At 39.3% G+C, this 15,791-nt stretch overlaps 1 protein-coding gene across 13 annotated transcripts in view; it reads left to right on the top strand.

The window, feature by feature from the left end:
• The window catches only part of RASGRP3 (RAS guanyl releasing protein 3), a 56,280-nt gene that overhangs the window by 20,809 nt on the left and 19,680 nt on the right, over positions 1–15,791 (top strand). For 10 of the 13 annotated variants that reach the window (XM_048297770.1, XM_048297766.1, XM_048297763.1 and 7 more), the window contains 8 exons: positions 6,653–6,845; positions 8,329–8,431; positions 9,073–9,135; positions 10,306–10,437; positions 11,421–11,568; positions 13,105–13,278; positions 13,698–13,814; positions 14,101–14,376. In XM_048297770.1, coding sequence (XP_048153727.1) covers positions 6,776–6,845; positions 8,329–8,431; positions 9,073–9,135; positions 10,306–10,437; positions 11,421–11,568; positions 13,105–13,278; positions 13,698–13,814; positions 14,101–14,376 — 1,083 coding nt within the window. In that variant the 5' untranslated portion in view covers positions 6,653–6,775. The remainder of the gene's footprint in view (positions 1–6,652; positions 6,846–8,328; positions 8,432–9,072; positions 9,136–10,305; positions 10,438–11,420; positions 11,569–13,104; positions 13,279–13,697; positions 13,815–14,100; positions 14,377–15,791) is intronic. The other 3 variants (XM_048297774.1, XM_048297773.1, XM_048297775.1) reach the window with 2 other exon arrangements.

Here is a 15,791-nt window from a genome sequence, read left to right as displayed (position 1 = left end):
TCTATCCAGGGACCATGCTACTATGGAAAAATTTTGGCTTAGTAAAAAATAAGATATAACAAGCGCTGTGGTAGATCTTCAAGCTGAACGTACGAGAAAGTCTAGGCAGATAGGGCCTAGGTTTTCTTAGTAATCTAATTAATAAATGTGATTTTTCTAGCTTGTCCTTAAGAGAATATAGATGGCTAAGGTAAGCAATAATAAAATACTAAAATGTTTTGTAACAGATATATGGTAATATATATTCTGGGAGCTTGTCTTTCAGAACTGAAGGGTTGATTACCTCCCCAGATGTTTTTTAAAATAACTAAAAAAATTGGTTTTTACTTGGGCTTGACCAGCCTCATTAGGCATGTAACAGTGTAACCAGTTGTGAATATATGCTGATAAAATGTATTTTAACCCTGACTTGACTAGGCTAAAAAAGCAGACTTACTCTTGAAAGATGCTCTATTCAAGTCTGTGAATAGCAGAGGTAATTGCCAAGAGTTCCTCAGAAGGCTTACAGACAGTAGGATGGCTTGTAGGAGGTATTGATGGTGTCTTGCTTGGCTTCTGAAAAAAGATCAAGTTAGAGTATGTAAAACTCTTACTGCTGTTGCTGTCCTCTCCCTCAGTGCTGGAGATATCTGATGTGTCTGAAGCACAAAGATTCTCAGAAGAGCTGCATCCCCTGGTGTCACACATGTTAATCAAATCTCTGATATTGATAATATGATTTTACTTTACTGGAAATAACGAAATAGTTTTTGTGAAAAATCTACTGAGAAGTATGGCTGGAAGTTTTCCTTCTTTTGAAAGTAATCTAAAGTCTTCCTTAGCTCTCCCTTTTAACCTGATGCATTCTGGGCAACTGTACTACCTTGACCCATGGAAAGCGGAAGATGTCATCAGCATAGTATATGGAACAAACCAGATTTTACTGCCATGTATTAGCTGGAGTTAAAATTACAGAGGCAAATGCCAGCAAAGGAAATACAGGAAACAAATATAGAAGTGGATGGGAAAAACCTAAAATATGGTAGATAACCAGTTCCATAGAATGCTAGTGTTGCAATTGGGAATGAAACCTTCGTTGCTTTTACAAATCCAGTTACTAAGTTATCCATTATTTTAGGCGGATTTTAAGGGAGAAAACCTTGAGGTGGTGGTGGTGGAGGTGTTACATTGTCTCTGAAGTCATCTCGGTTATATTTCGCAGAAAGAATGCTAAACAAAATGTTGTCTAAGCACCTCAAGCCTTAATCAAGTGATTTCCTGATTACTGAAAGTATTTGGTTGTGTGACTGTCCATTGGCATTCCTCATGATTTCTGTAAGCTTCTCTTTTATCTTAGGTCAGCATGTATTGTACTCCATATGCTAATTTATGAACTTGTACAGGACACCATGTGGCTCTCAACTAACAGCTGGGTAGTCCATGTGAGTGGATGCATATATCCACTTGGTCTCTTACCTGTGGCTGTATTAATTCAACCTCTGTTCCCATAGAAGAGGTCTAGGGCTTGAAATGGCTTTTAATACGTTTCTATGTTAATTGGGTGACTTGTGAAAGTCAGTATTAAGCTTAGCAGAGCCTTCCCTCAAAATTAAGCATAACAAAACATATTTTGAGAATTTGTAACTTGAATACTTTGGTGTTAAGGCACAAGTGTTCATTCCTTAGAGACCATACTGGATGTAAATAGCAAGGTTTTGGCAGCAGAGAGTCTGCAGGCATGGCCTCTGTGGGAGGAGGCCAGGGGCTGCCCTGTGTCAACCACAGCCACTTCCAGTTGTCTTTGCAAGGGACCCCATGCAGCTGAGCCCACCAGCCAAGCTGATGGCACCTCTGTAAAAACTTATTTAAGAAAAGGCAAACAGTTCTGAGGAGGGGGAAACACAGGAATGCATAGGAGGAAGGAAGAAGAGAGAGAATAATGAAGTCAGAGGACAAGGAAGTGCTCTGTGGCAGAGCAGGTACTTCCCTGAAGAGACTCTGGCCCACTGATATGTTCAAGGCAGAGCAACTGCACCTCTGAAGGGACTGTGGCCCGCAGAGAACCCATGCTGGAGCATAGGACAAGAGTGAGAAGGGAGCAGCAGTGGAGAGAAACTGAGTACCGTCCCTGACCTCATGCACTGCTGCTTGTCTCACCAAAGGATTGGCTTTAGCCAGCCACCAGCAGCGTATGCTTATCCATCCCCCTGCCCTGTCCTCTTTTCAAACACAGACCTCCCACTCTGTTGTTCAGTGTCTTTTGAAGTTCCCCTTTGATCCAAAAAAAGAGTGAATCAAAGCAATAGGGTGCAGACAGCTGATGTGGTTTATTGTGTAACTACTATCTGAAGGTATGCAGCAAAGGTGAATGAGTACTGGGAAGTCAGATGAGCCCAAGACTCCCATACTTCATTTTCATTCCTCTCCTGCCTGCAGCAATCTCTCTCTTGTTCTGTGTCCTTGCTCTACACAACAAACGTCACTGGTAAACCAGATGTGCCATCCTGTAGCCAGCTGCATGTGATGGCTGAGGTCATGGGCTGGGCAGAAGCAGTGGCATTAGGCTGCCTGACAGCCCAGCATCTCTGCCTTGTCCCGCCTAGCACGGCTTCTGCCTGTGTCACACGCTGGAGAAACCTGTGTCACTTGCTCAGAGTTTCCTAGGAATAGACTTGTGTGTACTGCAATAAATAAACTGGTACTGACCAGCTACAAGAAATACTTAACTGCTGGGAGAGAGTAAACTCCAGGAATCACACAGCAGGCAACCTAAGCTGTGTTGATTTGAGCCCAAACTGATGTCTTGATTGCACCTGTGTAGGCAAAGGTGCAGTCCCAGCTGGGATTCTTATTATGTAATTGTAGTATGTATTAGTGTAGTGTATTAGGTAATTGCACTAATATGTGTGGGGACTAGTAAGAAGAAAGAGCCTCCACTACATCTACAGGGTAGCAGATGACCTCTGTCCTGAAGAGCTTGCCCTGGATACAATTAAGACAGAATAATGGAGAAAGTTGTATCAAGGGAAGGTACCCTTAAGCTTTCTCATGAGACTCATGTTTTTTTCCTCAGCTTCTTTTTCTGTATACTGCTACTTATTGGATTTCCCTGTTGAGCTGCTCACACCTAGCACTCCTCCAGCAGCAAGGTGGAAGCTGTTTAATGCAAGCATTCACTGACGTGTTGTGTAGGCTTGGAGGAGGGAGGATGAGGGGAGGTCTGGCTTACTTAAAACCCGAAGACTGTCCTAATCTTGTAAAGAATATGAGTCTTCTGTATGCAGGCCTCTGGAAAGTTTGTGGATAAACTGAGACCCATAGAGGTGCCTCTGTATCAAGGTGGGACTCTTTGTATGTGCATCTATTTATTGTCTTTAAGTAGAAGGAAAGTAGCCCACTTTTAATAAATGGGGGAAATGCTACAGGTACATTTACTTTGGCCTGGCTAAAAAGCTGCTTGAATTTAATTTAGCTGAATAAATATTACCCTGTATATAAAATTTAAGCCTATTTAAAACTGACTGTAACTGATATAACTTGCTTGAAATCCACGAGAGACAGCCCACACAGGGATTTGTACAGGCAAGACATTTCAACATTATTTAAACTGCCATAGGTTGTAGGTGTGGACCTCCCCTTGGCAGCCTCCAGCAGTAGAAGTGATGCCTTTTGGTTTTACTAATGGCAGTAGCCAGCATTTAAAACTTCGCTTCATGCTGCCCACCCTGTTCACACCACTTGGTGCTTTTGCATAACCACAAGTTTGCTGGCAGGGTATCCTGTTTCTTCTAAACACTAATGGATTGCACCTGACCACAACTGTCTCAAGAGCTCACAGCCTACATACTTGTTTTAAGTAATCTATCTAGACAGTCCACAATAGCACCATCTCAAGACTTCCAAAATGTTGATCACAAAATGCAATTACACTGCAAGAAAATACTAAGGAAACCCATCTGCTGAAAACAGCTGTGTGTACGTGGCAGTCAGGGTGATGGCAGGACTTGGAAGGATTTCTATGTTTTGTAGTTCAGTCCATGGCAAACTTCTAGCCTCTGAGCATATCACTGCAGATGTTTCTTATTTCTCCCTAAGGAGGAAGTACACATCCCATGATAGAAATATTTCATGAAATAAAGTATGACATGCCCGATACAATGGCTTGGTTCATAGGGATATCACAGTTGTTTCTATTGCCTAAAAGAAGGAGGTCCCTTAGGAAAAGCTATTGTCTTTGAGGGAGTGCTAAGGTCTATGTTTTTGGTATTGCTGCTGTTGCAGTCTTCACCCATTCCTGATTATCCCCTGAAACCCCTTCCCACCATGTGGTGGGTTTCCAGCAGGGGAGACTGTAATTCCAAGTGGACTGATAAGGAAATGCGAATGGGTGGCTGTGGAGGATTGTGTGCCTCCTGTGTCCTTAATAGCCTATGTTAATCACAGTAAACTCAATAAGGTTTATAATTCCATTATAAAGCAAAAATTTATTTATTTGTTTCTTTATAGTGTGCAATCATTCCCTGAAACTGCTGGATGGCAATAAGGTGCTTAAGTGTTACACTGGGAAGCAGCAGCTGGGGGCAGAGATTCTCAAAGTTATCTTTATTTGGAAGTCCAACGGCAATCAATTTTTTAATAACAGCCACATCTTTCAAATGTTTTTAATTATTTATATGTAGAAAAACTCTGCTATGATTTTATTGTATTTTAAATTTTGTGTCCTTCTTGCACTGAACCATTGACAGAATATAGTTTATTTAATTTATGTAGATGAAATTTAGAGTGGTATTTTACTCATCCATCCCTATGGGTGCTGATGTGTGGTTGGATACCATTGTGGCATGGTCATGGACAAGCCCTTTGTTCTTTTAGCAGAACAGCAGTGCTTAATCACACAAATAATGATGTAATGGTTGTGGGTTTTGGAGTCCGCAGTCAAGAGATGTGATATCAGGTTTTGGCTCAGACCCAGTCAGCCAGTTCTTCACTTGGTGGAAAAGTTTTATTCTTCTTTAAGCATCATTATTATAATAATTCTCTGACCTTTAGAGGTCAGATAGGCTGTTTGGGAGGACAGCACTGTAATGTCAGGATCTAGGTGTCTGCCACTTAAGCAGTTGTAAAATTGAAGAAAAACCCCAAACCTTCAATTTTACCCAGGGCATTATTTGTTAATTACTGTATGGCTGCTTTTATACTGCTGTCAGTGGAAGACAAAGATGATACTCTCCTATGCTTTATATTATGGAGGATGGGAATACCAACAAAACTGAAAAGCCAGATCCTACATTTCATGCTTGGCGATTTCTAGGGTTAGACAGAAAATGCCATAACTTTTCCCCATTTAATTTTTGAAGAGCTGACTAAAAAATATTTTGAAATGGCAAATTATTTTTTTTTTCTCCTCTTGAAAGAAACCTAAGTCAGATGAATTTGGAAGAGCTAGATAGCTGACTTTGCAAAAATCATACCAGTTCTTTAAGCACTTAGAGAAGGATTTGGGGGATGGTCAAAAAGGACAAACATGCCCAAAGTGGGATTCAAGCAAAAGTTAAGTGTACACACTTGTGCACTTAGAACTTGAAAAACACTGCACAGCTGCTGGCTAACTCTGAAAGTAAATCAAGCAAATGCTCTGCTTACTTTTTTACACTTTAAATACATAAACAGCCTTGGGAAGAAAGACTGACCGTAGGGTAACCATGGCTCATGTGGCCTGACCAGCAGGTTAGAGAGCCACGCATCTCTGCATTCTCTGGTTCACTTGACACAGCTTTGGGTTTGGTGATAGTCCAGCTCTAGCATGAAGGGTTGAGGCTGCCCAGTCCATCCCCAGAGCCAACCCTTAGGACACCACCTGCTACACAGGCTTGAAGCCAAGGACCACTGTATACCCACCTCCCCCTTTTTCTTAAGTGCGTGCTCTGTTTACGGCTGTGGAAAAGGATTAGTTTCTCCTCAATTTGTTGCAAGTAGTGATGCAACACTACTTCTTCTGTTCTTTAAATATAACCTTTAAAATAACTTCCAGAAGCTTGCAAACAGGGAATTCAGTGCATCTTCAGGTAAATGAATATTTGATATTTAAATGCATAGTAGAAGTATAATAAAATCCAGAAGTTTCTTTATGTGTTCAGCTTTCTGTGACTGCCCAGCTACTGTGGGAAGATTTATTTTATTTTAAAAAGCTGATCTTAAGGTCCTTTGAAAAATTGCCTCCTAGTTTAATGTTTGCTATGAACTTCATTAAACATTTTATGTGGTCTGTGCCAATTAAGACCATTAGTATTATCACAAGCCAGTAACCTCAGGGGAAAAAAATGGTTATGCTTAAAAACATAAAAGCAGTGTTATTAACAAAAAGTGACTTATCAAGTGTAAATAGAATGACTTGAACAAAATGTGCGTCATTGTACATGCAGGCCCTCATTTACCATCTGGTTTCTGTTTTATGACCCTTTCTGTGGATTTATTTTGTGCTAGTGGACAAACAATTGGACAATGCTTAGAAACACAAGCTGGAATGAAGGGAAAGCTTATGGCAATCTTTCATATGCTCTGTGTCATGTGGGGAAAAAGCAGTTTATAGAAAAGATGAGTTGAACTGTAAGCATTGCATCCTGACAATTCTTCCGTACAGTCACATAATTATGATTTCTTTTACTTTCTTCAGATTTTCATTGAAGTCCAGCTAAGAATGCAACCAACAATATAAAGTGAAAAAGCTGGGCATCTGAAGAAGCATCCTTCTACTTGGTGAAAATGTGTCTTATTTTTTGACAACGATTAAAAGACAATGGGGTCAAACACTCTTGGAAAGGCTGCAACATTAGATGAGCTTTTGAACACTTGTATTGAAATGTTTGGTATGCTCTTTCAATATTTTATTTTGTTGTTATTGAAATTAATCTTTTAATATAAGTCCTGCTGTTCTCTGGTTTAGCCAGTCTTTCTCTTGTCTAAGGACATTCCTGTTCTGTAAAATTTTCCATGTTTCAATTTGGCCCAGAATCATGCAAGCCAGAATTTTAATCATATGCTTACTGTATTAAATTTTCTTAATACAGATAATGCACAATTGTGGGCATAGTAGTTTTTAAAATGCTGGCCTTTACCAAGAGAAATGTTTAGATGAATTATTCAAGGAGTTATTTCTGGCGTTGATCTTTGTCTTGAGTGGTTACACAGCTGTGGTTTTGACCAGTCATTTTTTTAAAGGTTTTCCAAATCATCATGCAATAATTGGCAAGTATATGACCTAATGCTCATGTAATCTTTTTACTCTTATTAAAATGAGATGTACCAGGTCTGAGGGAAAGAAGTGATAAAAAAGACCTTGATCCATAACACCATTAATCATGACATATATCACATTGCAGTCAAATGAGTTCATGGGCAGGCTTAAATGTTTTCAAATGGGGCTTTGATTCACAAGGCTACATTTAGATTCTCTTGAGATGCAGGACAGCTTTTGATTGGAATGAAGTACTAATTTTTTTTTTGCCATGTGGGGAGAAACAAGTGTCTAAAGGTGAGAGAGACTGAACAATCGATGGATGGACAAACCTTGCTACCAGCTGCAGTGAATCCCACACATCTGTTTCTGTAGACCACCATCAAACGTTTTGTTCTACAACTTCATTAAAGTATTAGCAGAGCCCTCACACTTGTTGTCTGTTGGAAATAGTGTCTCCTCTTGTATACACACTCTCTTACCAAGCACAGTCCGCGTGTGGCTCCTGTTTTGTACATCATATCATCTACTGTCTTCTAAAAAAGTGACAGACAGAATAATCTAACATTGCAGATGTTGGGGAAGACTGATTGTCAGCCAGCCTGCCAGGGAATGACTCTTTGTGTAGTTTCAGTGGCTACACTGCAAAGACACAAGGGTCTCTGTTAGGCAGCTGGAGATGCGACCTTGGCCACAGATGGGAGATGTTCCTTTAACATTGAATTCCTTGAAGCAGATAATTTATTATTAACTTAACTGCTAACTTAAAGCTATAAAGCTGCAACAAAATAAATACTGGAAGTAGTTGTACATAAATCATCTTCCCACCCTCTTGATGTGCAAAGTTTAGCACAGTGGTGCCCATGCCCCGGTTTTTTAGCTATGGCTTGTTATCTGCACTGGTTTGGGTTTTTTCCTCAGTTTTAATAACTGTCACTGCATTCTACCAATAGTTACTCTTCAAGGGGCATTTTTGTGCTCCAGTGCTCTTTCCTACCTCGTTGGTAGATAACGAACCAACATTTCCACTTTTGATCTTTTCTATCTGACTCTGCTTGAAGAATAAAAGCTCCCCTCTGTTATGATGGGGTTAACTCAGTGTTTCTCCTTTGCAGATCACAAAGGAAACCAGTGCTCCAGCCATTTGCCAAGAACCTTCCTTTTAATGCACCGGTGGTATCTGCCTTCAACAGAGCTGGCTGGCAAGCTTCTGTCCACATATCCTTTCACAAAGTGCTGCAAATTGGCATTACAGTGTCAAAACCAGGTTGTTTTCCTGACTGCTTGTAAAAATGTGCCAATTAATTAGTGACAAACAAGGTTTAGATGTAAATTTTTCTTCAGTCTAAAAAGTGGAAGTTTGTGAGCTTCTTTATTCTCACATTAAGTCTTTGTGGGCTTTTTCGATATGTACAAGAATACTGACTTTACATCAACCTTGAATAAGTGCAAATACGAGGCAAAGATAATTTTTCAAGTGTATCACAGCAGGTTGGCCTTTGAGTACTATAAGTTTTCAGTGATATCTAAACACCTATATGTCATTTTTATCTCTTAATTCAGTAATTGTAAGTATTATCACATTTGGCTAGCCAGAGCTGGCAAGAGACCTTTCAGCAGAATATTCAGAACTGGAGAATAGTGGCATTTTTGATAGGAGAAAAAAAGTGCAAACCAGGAAATAGTCTCTGTCCCCTATGATGTTGTGAAAGTGAATGAAATATCGGAAGCATAATGTGGTTATCTCTAGAAGAAAAGTTTGATACTTTTTTAAATTCAGCTGGTCTAGTATCCATCTCCAGTGAATAAAAACATCATTGCTGAATCAAGGCACACAAAGCTTTCTTTAGCTGACCTACTTATAGAGATGCCGATGGGGAGAACTGCAATGAATTCAGATTGAAAATCTGCTACTTCATGAGGTAAATGCACTTCTGGTCCTCTAGCATTTTGGTTTTATGGTTCTGTTAATACTATCAATGTAATTTTGTTTGTTTGGGTTTTTTTACTTGATCTCCATTCTACAGTGAAGAGTGAATTTCTGTGTGTTGAAAACAATTAAGTTGAGCCATCCAGCTTTTAAGACACTTAGCTGCATCGAGCTAAAAGGGTGACTGAAAACTTGGGTTACAATTTATCTGGGCCATGACTGTTATGATTTATCAGCCTCTCAGAGGGAGACTACTTGAGTACCAGACAGAGGAGAGACATTTTACTTCCAGGTGTAACTTAGTGTAGGAGAGGAAGATTGACTCCGGGCTGTAGACTTCAGTTCATGCAATCCTTACATAATTTATGGTGACAGGAGTGTGTTAGTGATGCAAAAGTTGCTACAGGTTGGGAGTGTTCCAAATCTTGCACCAACTGCTCTGACCTTGTTTCCATGGGAAAGCTTTCATGTGCTGGGCTGTTCTTACGTAGGAACATTTCCCTGTAAAAGAGAAAGCATGAATTTTTAAGTAATTATGATGTAACCTGCTTCACTCAAACAAATGTTTTTTCCTCCTTCCTCTGGATGAAGTTATATCACTGAGAAGAAAGGTGAGGGGGGTTACTGAAGGCCGGACTGATAAAGCCTTTTCCACTCCCCCTTACATAGAGGAGGAGGCTTATATGGTTTACATGTAACCTTACGTGGCTTACATCTGCTTTACACAGTTATCGTGGTAGAACTGCCGCTCAAATTCACGTTTGCATTTTCATTGAGAAGTCTTTTCTGAGCAGACCAAGTTGTCTCACTTGGACAGGGACCAAATGCAAGTGTTATTTGGGTGTCCCGGCAGCCTGAGTCAGGACACCATGTGTGTGCCTTCTGTGAGTGTCGCCTGAGACATCACTTTAATTTTACATTTCAATAGAATACTGCTTTGTTGTGCTGTTGTGAGTTATGCAAAGAAAATTAAAAGATAAAGTGGCTTTTGCCACTTCAGTGTCACAAATAATTACAGAAGTAACAGGCTGAGGTAGTTCACTCTCTCTGTCTAAAGAACAGTGGATCTGAAAAAAGTCCTATTAAAAAGATATATGTAAAATATATGCAGCCACTGAATGTTATACCTGAGTCTCTCTTAACTGCTGTCTGTGGATTTCAGATACTGGATTTTGGAATTTCCTGCAGAATTTAACTTGGATCTTGGGCTGATTCGTTTGACTGAAGAGTTTCAAGAAGTAGCCAGCCAGCTCGGATATGAGGATCACATCCATCTTATTGATATCTCCAGCATGTAAGAATGTCATGAGCTGCAACATCTTAGTGTCTGGAACAGCAGAATTCTAGTTCTGTACAAAGTATAAAAATATTAAGGGCTGTCTTGATCTTGAGAGAGCAAAAAAAGCACTTGCAAATCATCTTTAAATTTGAAGCTACTAAAAATTTGAAGTTATAGTTACACAATAAAGAGAAGATTCCTATCTTTAAGTTTTTCATATAAACAGGAGATAAATTATTTTTCTGGCAAAGCAAGTGCCAATTAAGTGATTAGTATTACTTTTTTTTCCTATACATTTTCATACAGAATAACAAGCAATGTAGTGACTGGAATGCTGTGTAAATCTTAGATCTTCTTGGAGAAGCTTTCTTGTCCTCTCACCAGTAATCTCTTAGTTTTTTGTAATATTTTCTATTATTTAACTGGAGAATTTTTAGCATTCACATTTGTAGTTGCATCGCATCAAAATTATTACAGCTACTATTTCCTTGACAAGCTGAAATGAAAGTTACCTTTTAAACGTCACCAGACATGCTTTTGCATCTCATTTGATATTGTAGATTTTCTTTTAAAATATGGCACATGCACGGTATTCAGCTGCTTCTGTTGGTCCATTACTCCAGGGACCTGTGCACTTACAGAGGAAGAATTAATCCTTGATGTTATTCAAGTGTGTTTTTATTCTGTATCAGAATTTGTTGTGAACTGGATTTCTTGTATTTCCAAAGCATCTTTAATTATGGCTTCCTGTATCATGGGGAAGAATACGTTGTGATAGAAACCTGCTATTATTTATCACTTGTTGTAGTGCATCCAAAACTCCTCTCTTCTGTTCTGCTCTTGAACATGTTGTATTCTAAGTGTTTGTTATGTGCTGGATGTCACAGACCAGAAGGCTCCTGGTCCTTCTATGGTCAATTTTACATGATACATTCCAGCTGTGGCCTATACTGACATAGACCCAAACAGAATTGACACTTATACCTATTCTGTTGCAGTCCTTCCTATGACTGGATGAGAAGAGTTACACAGAGGAAGAAGATTTCCAAGAAAGGAAAAGCCTGCCTGCTGTTTGACCATCTGGAGCCCATTGAGCTAGCTGAGCATCTCACTTTTTTGGAGCATAAATCATTTAGGAGAATTTCTGTAAGAAGCCCACAACTTTGTTGCTTGCATTAGGAGCCTGTCTTTAAAGAGTGTTCACATGGTTTCACATTTATGAATTTTTTTCTCAATATTTCAGTGTAGTAAATCTTTATACTCTCTCGTGTGATATACATAGCCATGCACTTCCTTGACCTTTTTCATGTCTGATGATTTTTGGCACTGAGGGAAATTCAGTTGCTTCTTTTCGCAGAGGATTGTACAAGGACTAGAGGCAAAAGTGGTTGAAAACTAAAGTTGAAGCTAAAACAAAGCAAATGAGTAAGACAAATGCCAAAAGAAATGCTGATTTCTGCTGGCAAATATCCACATGAAAGGGTCACATGCCATTACTGTATCAGGTGGCAAATGGAAGCAGTAAGTTACTAAGATGAAAAATGAGACCTTTTTTTCAAGTGTTTAGGAGCATGAGAGAAATCAAACTCCCAAACTAAGAAAAATATCTGAGTTTTTTTGTTTGTTTCAAGAGAGGAAGGAAAAAGAGATCAATGAGGAGCTGAGACCAGTCTAAATAGAATCACTTTTGATGTCACTTAATAATGTTCAAAGGTTAATTACTCTAGACTTCAAATCATGGGAAAACACCCTACTGTGATCTGTGCAATGCTAACCTCAAAGTAGGAGAGAAGGACAAGAAAAAAGGCATGGATTTCTAATTAGACTTAAGATGCATTTGAATTCCTTTGGGGATTCCAGGAAGAAAACTCAAACCTGCAATGAATTTTCTTTTTTTTTTTCCTTGCTGTTTCTAACTGAATTTTCCTATCACAAATGATTCTCTGCAACCAGTGAGAGTTAACCAATCTTGTACTACTTGTTCTCTCAAAGATATGTAATTGTAGAATATGATTAGTCTGAATTCTGTCTTTGGTTTTACCTGTTTAAAGAAAAATGGGGAAGAAGGAAGGGCAGTGTTAACTATAACAAAAAAAATTAAAATTATCTGAACACTGAAATACTGTTTATCTGCAGCTAGGAGACAAGAATCTGTTGTGTTAGAGTATAAGCCCTCGTATGTTTTTCTAGCAGGCTGGTTTTGATCAGCTAAGATCCAGAAACCCATCTTGTCTGGCATTGCTAGCAGCTCTATACACAAGCTAAAGTTATGCCATTAGTTACTGAAAACCTTCCTTTAAGGGACAGCTGAAGAATGTTTTTCAAACATTTAAGGAAGTTTAATTTTTGGGATCCTATAGAGTACTATGGCTTGAGGGTGTCAAATGAAACTACACAGAATAAAATGTGTTGAGTAAATTACGGGAAAGATGGAAGTAGCAATCACACTTATCATGCAGGCTTCTGTATTTCCTGACACACAAACAAGCTGTAAGTTGACATTTAAGGAAAAGCCAAACCAAAACAACAGCAAAAAACTTTTAACGAAGAGCTGTTGTGCAGACCCTGAATCATGGTCACTTTCTAAACAAGAGGAGCTTTAAAAAGAAAAAAAAGCACTGACATTTCAATTTGATTCTTCAGTTGTCCACTGTTTTACTGAAAGAGCCTTTTCTCTGTTAGTTCACAGACTACCAAAGCTATGTGATCCATGGCTGCTTGGAGAACAATCCTACTTTGGAGAGATCTATTGCTTTATTTAATGGCATCTCTAAATGGGTCCAACTCATGGTTCTCAGCAAACCGACACCCCAGCAAAGAGCAGAAGTAATCACAAAGTTTATCAATGTTGCACAGGTAAGTCTCACTGATGACTTTTTTTCTTTCCATACTAAGCAGGAATATAGATGGAGATTGCAGTAAACAAATCAGGTGATGCTATTTGTGTTATTTCCTCAGTGAATAGCCTGTTCAACATCACTGGAGGTTATTTGTTCAGATGTGGTGTGCCTGCATTTTTTAACTAGCAGACATAACTATATAATAATTTTTCTTTGTTGTATTCCAGTTGGCAACTGTCATTATTGTGTGTTTCTTCTGGAGCTAAGCTAATTAAAAAATGAAATGCTGAACCATTCTGTTATGTGCCCTGGTTTAGTGATTTCTGCTTTAGCCATGATGGTTTGTCTCCCTTAACTTGCTCTGTGTGTGACATTGAAGAGCTGCTAGTTGTATTTCATTAATTTTTAATTATACATGGTTAATCTCTCCTGCAGAAGCTCCTTCACCTCCAGAACTTCAACACACTGATGGCAGTTGTGGGAGGTCTAAGCCACAGCTCTATTTCTCGCCTGAAAGAGACTCATTCTCATCTGTCTTCGGAAGTCACAAAGGTATGGTGGACTCCAGAACATAGACATATTGAGCTGAACATCACCTCTTTGAGGTATGATGGGTTCTGCAGTGCAGGTGTCTCACCAGCACAATACTTGGATCATGGCAGGGCATCCTGAAAGGCATTCCTCTCAGTGGAGCAGGATGAGCTCACAGAGATCCTCTGGCTGATTGCCTGTGCCAGAGAGGAAATTAACGGTGTCGACACCCTGACAAGAGTTGTGCTCAGTTTAAGGAAATGCTATGAATGCTTTCACAGAGACTTGCTTCTCTGGCTATTTGTAGGACTGGAACGAAATGACAGAGCTGGTCTCTTCCAATGGAAACTACTGCAACTACCGCAAGGCTTTTGCTGACTGTGTTGGCTTCAAAATTCCTATTTTAGGAGTCCATTTGAAAGACTTGATTGCTGTCCATGTCATTTTTCCTGATTGGATAGATGAGAACAAAGTTAACATAGTGAAAATGCAGCAGCTTTCCATCACCTTGAGTGAGCTGGTTTCCCTGCAAACTGCTTCTCATCATTTAGAGCCTAATTTGGATTTAATTAACCTGCTAACCGTAAGTATTGAGCATGTTTCAGTTCACTGCTGTGGTTCAAATGTTGAGTGTCAGTAGGAATACTTATATCTATAAAGTTAAGTGTATACTATCTCAGTTTTGAAAAAGAAAAGGGAAAAAGTACAAAACAGAAACAAGTTCACGTGAGGTGTTAAGAAAGTCAAAGAGAGTTTTGCTACAGTGGTTTGTGATGCTGGAAGCAGCAACTGGACTGTTATAAATCACCTGTTTTAAGAATGACAGATGGAGGGCTGTATTTATGTTAGGAGAAGTAAAAACTCAGTTCTGACTACTTAGAATGGAGGCTTATGTCTCCTGTGGAACAATTGGGTGACATGCTGGCATGGACACATGAGAAATTCCAGCTTGAGGACCATTACACTCTTGCTCCCCTGTGCTTTCCATGTGACACAGTACCCTTCCTATCCAGTAAATAAAAATGTGATGGATTTATACTAAGACTGATCAGGTACAGAGCTTTACACTAAGGAAGCTGACAAATATGACCCTGAGCTTGGAGCTACCAAGCTGGTGTGGATATACCTACGGCTTCACTGTAATGAGGACTGGGGACGTTTGGGGGAATAGGAACACCTTCAGTTGTGCCCTGTGTAGAACAACTTGGGAACAAGTCTTAATCCTGGTTAGTGGGACAGGAAAGAGAAGGCACCAGATGTTGACCACTGCAACAATCCTTTAACTTGTATTTTGAACTATGAAGGTAGATATTTATTATCTTGTTTTGTTTTTGTAGGGACTGAGAGTTGCTTTCTCGTGACGCTCTTTCCCTTCCTGGTCATTTCTTACAAGCTTGGCTTTGAATAGGGGGAAGTGGAACCTCAGGCTTTAGGGAACTGAGCAATAAAAAAGTGAGTCCAAAAGGGTAGAAATTAGACAATGTGAAGTGAGAGATGGAAGCTGAACTGCTGCTACCCCTTTCATTAGCTGCTTTCTCTTCTTGGTGACAACCTGTTTTCCAAAAGGAGGAGAATGCTAAAGATTTTTTGAAGACCTTTCAGGTCTTCATATATTCATCATTGTATCAGCCTGATCTCATACAGTGTATCTGGTTTTCTTTTTTTAGAAAATATTTTCCTTGTTTTCTTTGTTTTCAGCAAAATGACAGGGATTTTATTTGTATTTTTGTATTTATTTCAGTGTGTTTCATTTACAAGGAGAAGTAATTGAGTACATGATGGGTACTTTCTCACCTATGATACTCTGATGCATTCATTCATAATAAAACTCTGCTGATTTTGGTACAGTTGAACCAATCTGATTGTAAAAAATGAAGTTGTATTCTGCAATGTTGATTCCAGACCTGATCAAGGGTTACAAATAACTTCTGCTTTTTTTTACCTGTTAGCATGATTCTATGGTAGTACCTTTATGTGATGATGGAGACAGCCCATCTA

The sequence above is a fragment of the Corvus hawaiiensis genome, chromosome 3, assembly GCF_020740725.1.
Source record: "Corvus hawaiiensis isolate bCorHaw1 chromosome 3, bCorHaw1.pri.cur, whole genome shotgun sequence".
NCBI classification, from domain to species: Eukaryota; Metazoa; Chordata; class Aves; order Passeriformes; family Corvidae; genus Corvus; species Corvus hawaiiensis.
The sequence above is the reverse complement of the archived record's forward strand: the minus strand, read 5'-3'. Positions and strand labels throughout refer to the sequence as shown.